This window comes from Oncorhynchus kisutch, unplaced genomic scaffold (assembly GCF_002021735.2).
Source record: "Oncorhynchus kisutch isolate 150728-3 unplaced genomic scaffold, Okis_V2 scaffold503, whole genome shotgun sequence".
In the NCBI taxonomy this organism is placed as follows: domain Eukaryota; kingdom Metazoa; phylum Chordata; class Actinopteri; order Salmoniformes; family Salmonidae; genus Oncorhynchus; species Oncorhynchus kisutch.
The window spans coordinates 400,001-404,077 of NW_022262448.1; the positions used below are offsets into that span (position 1 = coordinate 400,001).

Consider the following 4,077-nt stretch of genomic DNA (forward strand, 5'->3'; position numbering starts at 1 on the left):
GGATGCAATCTGAATCCACACCCACCTGGACAAGAGGGGGACCGACAGATCCACAGAGGATGCAATCTGAATCCACACCCACCTGGACAAGAGGGGAACCGACAGATCCACAGAGGATGCAATCTGAATCCACACTGCCCTCACCCACCTGGACAAGAGGGGAACCGACAGATCCACAGAGGATGCAATCTGAATCCACACCCACCTGGACAAGAGGGGGACCGACAGATCCACAGAGGATGTAATAGTTTTAGAATACCGACTCATTCAAGGGTTTTTCTTTATTTTTTAAACTATTTTCTACATTGTTGAATAATAGTGAAGAAATCAACACTATGAAATAACACATATGGAATCATGTGGTAACCAAAAAAGTGTTAAACAAATCTATTTGAGATTCTTCAAAGTAGCCACCCTTTGACGTGATGACAGCTTTGCACACTCTTGGCATTCTCTCAACCGGCTTCATGAGGTAGTCACCTGGAATGTATTTCAATTAACAAGTGTGCCTTGTTAGAAGTTCATTTGTGGATTTTCCCCCCTCCTTAATCAGTTGTGTTGTGACTAGATAGGGTTGGTATACAGAATATAGCCCTATTTGGTAAAAGACCAAGTCCATATTATGACAAGAACAGCTCAAATAAGCAAAGAGAAACGACAGTCCATCATTACTATAAGACATGAAGCTCAGTCAATGCAGAAAATGTCAAGAACTTTGAAAGTTTCTTCAAGTGCAGTCGCAAAACCCATCAAGCACAACGATGAAACTGGCTCTCATGAGGACCGCCACAGGAAAGGAAGACCCAGATTTACCTCTGCTGCAGAGGATAAGTTCATTAGAGTTACCAGCTTCAGAATTTGCAGACCAAATAAATGCTTCACAGTTCAAGTAACAGACTCATCTCAACATCAACTGTTCAGAGGAGACTGTGTGAACCAGTCCTTCATGGTCGAATTTCTGAAAATAAACCACTACTCAAGGACAGCAATAAGAAGAAGAGACTTTCTTGGGCCAAGAAACACGAGCAATGGACATTAAAGATGGAAATTTGAGATATTTGGTTCCAACGAGAGAGAGAGAGAGAGAGCGAGAGAGAGAGACAGAGAGAGAGACAGTGAGAGAGAGACAGAGAGAGAGACAGTGAGAGAGACAGAGAGAGAGACAGTGAGAGAGACAGAGAGAGAGACAGAGAGAGACAGTGAGAGAGACAGAGAGAGAGACAGTGAGAGAGAGACGGAGAGAGAGACAGTGAGAGAGAGACAGAGAGAGACAGAGAGACAGAGAGAGAGAGAGAGAGAGAGAGAGAGTGAGAGAGACAGAGAGAGAGACAGTGAGAGAGACAGAGAGAGAGACAGAGAGAGAGACAGTGAGAGAGAGACGGAGAGAGAAACAGTGAGAGAGAGAGAGAGAGACAGAGAGACAGAGAGGGCAACCAGTGAAGAACAAACACCATTGTAAATACAACCCATATTTATGCTTATTTATTTTATCTTGTGTCCTTTAACCATTTGTACATATATAATATATATAATATGACATTTGTAATGTGTTTATTGTTTTGAAACTTCTGTATGTGTAATGTTTACTGTTAATTTTTATTGTTTATTTCACTTTATATATTCACTTTTATATATTATCTACCTCACTTGCTTTGGCAATGTTAACACATGTTTCCCATGTCAATAAAGCCCTTGAATTGAATTGAATTTAGAGAGAGAGAGAGAGAGAGGAAGGCAGATCAGCATTCTGCAGCGATACACCATTCCATCTGTTTAGTGGGACTATCATTTGTTTTTCAACAGGACAATGACCCAAAAACACACCTCCAGGCTGTGTAAAGGCTATTTGACCAAACAGAGTGATGGAGTGCTGCATCAGATGACCTGGCCGTCACAATCCCCCGACCTCAACCCAATTGAGATGGTTTGGGATGAGTTGGACTGCAGAGTGAAGGAAAAGCAGCCAACAAGTATTCACCATATGTGGGAACTACTTCAAGACTGTTGGAAAAGCATTCCAGGTGAAGCTGGTTGAGAGAATGCCAACCGTGTGCAAAGCTGTCATCAAGGCAAAGGGTGGCTACTTTAAAGAATCTCAAATATAACATATATTTAGATTTGTTTAACACTTTTTTGGTTACTACATGATTCCATATGTGTTATTTCATAGTTTTGATGTCTTCACTATTATTCTACAATGTAGAAAATAGTAAAAATAAAGAATAATCCTGGAATGAGTTGATGTGTCTAAACTGACTGCTACTGTATCTGTTTTTTTTATAGTTTTTTTATTTGCAAAAAAAAAAAATTTTGTTTAAACTGTTTTTCGCTTTGTTCATTATGGGTTATTTTGTGTAGATTGCTGAATACATTTTCTAAATATGTTTTTAGAATAAGGCTGTAAGGTAACATGGAAAAAGTTCAAGCGGTCTGAATATCTTCCGAAGGCGCCGTATATATATATATATATTACAAATGTTAGAGAGGTTCTTCCACTTTGACATTATTTGATTTATATAATATATTTTGTGTAGATTGTTGACAAACAATGACAATTTAGAATCTCACTTTTTAACACAATAAAATGTGTAAAAAAGTCAAGGAGCCACTGCAGCTCCATTCATAGTCTATTATCCATTTATTCCTGTAGAGTCCCAGATGTATTTATAAACTCTGCGTGGTTGTGAAGGGCTCTTCAGGCTCTTCAGCATTTCACGGTAAACTCTACACCAGTTGTATTCGGCGCGTGTCACAAATACATTTGGATTTGATTTGTGTGTCTGGTTGTCCCCACTGGGCACATTTCTTTAAAAAAATTAAATACACGTTGTTTCCACGTCATAAAAAAGAAACCAATCAACGTGATGACGTTGAGTCAAAGTGGAAAACTGATTGGCTTTCCATTAAAGTCATCGTTGTAAGGGGTTTTCCTATTTTTTTTCTCACGCAACTTTTAACTGAAATCCAATGATATTCATGTTGAATAAAAGGTCAATTGACAACTCAACCGAACCGTAAAACATAACTGAACGTTGAACTGCTGTCGGTGCCCAGTGGAGTGGGGGTGTTCCTTAGGTTACTAGGTTGTTCTCATGTAGACGGTGTTGTGTTTAAACTCTACGGAATCGACAGCAGAGCCAGACCCCATCCGACCATATCCGGACACCATCGGTGACCGTGCGCGCACACACTTACACACACGAACGTTTAAAACTCTTAACCAAAAGATCCAATCAAATCGAGACTTAAAACTGACCCAAACTGCAATAGTTGTAACCAAAAGATCCAATCAAATCAATCAAAACAAACAACCGGTTATTAACGGTCACCTTCGAGACAACAGGTGCGCCAGAGCCCGGAGTGAGTCATCACCACCTCGTTCTTGCGGATGGTCTCGTTGTCGTGGAGCGACGTCTTGGACCGGCAGACGCCCCGGGAGTACAGCCAGTAGTCCGTTCCCACTGCGATGGTCATCAGGCTGAACGCTATGAAGGATAACGCCGTGGTGACCAGCATCAGCGCTCCCCGGTTACACAACTTCATCACGGCGAAGGAAGTTACGGTCCGCTGCGCGCCTTCATTAAAGGCTTTCTGTACTTCGTTTATAGTCCAGGCTTCATAACAGCGTTAGCGGGAGTTTCTAGTTTCACAACAACTTTTAATCCTTCTTCATCTCCTCTTTCTTAAGGTTTATTAGTTAAAAGTCCCAGGCATTCTCTTCTTTAGAGGGACGGATGGAAATGAGTGACTCCGTCATCCTCACTCAGAGACAGAATGTGAAGCTCTAAGTCCAGAGTGGGAGGTGCCTTGGAGAGATCCACTTCCTGTATATTAATCATGATTTGGTTTGGAGAGGTCCACTTCCCTTACATGAATCATTATTGGTTTGGAGAGGTCCACTTCCCTTACATTAATCATGATTGGTTTGGAGAGGTCTACTTCCTTACATTAATCATGATTGGTTTGGAGAGGTCCACTTCCTGTATATGAATCATTATTGGTTTGGAGAGGTCCACTTCCTGTATATTAATCATGATTTGGTTTGGAGAGGACCACTTCCTTACATGAATCATTATT

The 4,077-nt window shown here is 41.0% G+C and overlaps 1 protein-coding gene across 1 annotated transcript in view; it reads right to left on the reverse strand.

Moving 5' to 3' along the window:
* LOC116360820 (voltage-dependent calcium channel gamma-3 subunit-like) overlaps positions 1-3,790 on the reverse strand; it is a 9,536-nt gene extending 5,746 nt beyond the window's left edge. Inside the window, exon 1 of the mRNA XM_031815697.1 lies at positions 3,330-3,790. Coding sequence (XP_031671557.1) covers positions 3,330-3,543 — 214 coding nt within the window. The 5' untranslated portion in view covers positions 3,544-3,790. The remainder of the gene's footprint in view (positions 1-3,329) is intronic.
* Between the last annotated feature and the right edge of the window lie 287 nt (positions 3,791-4,077).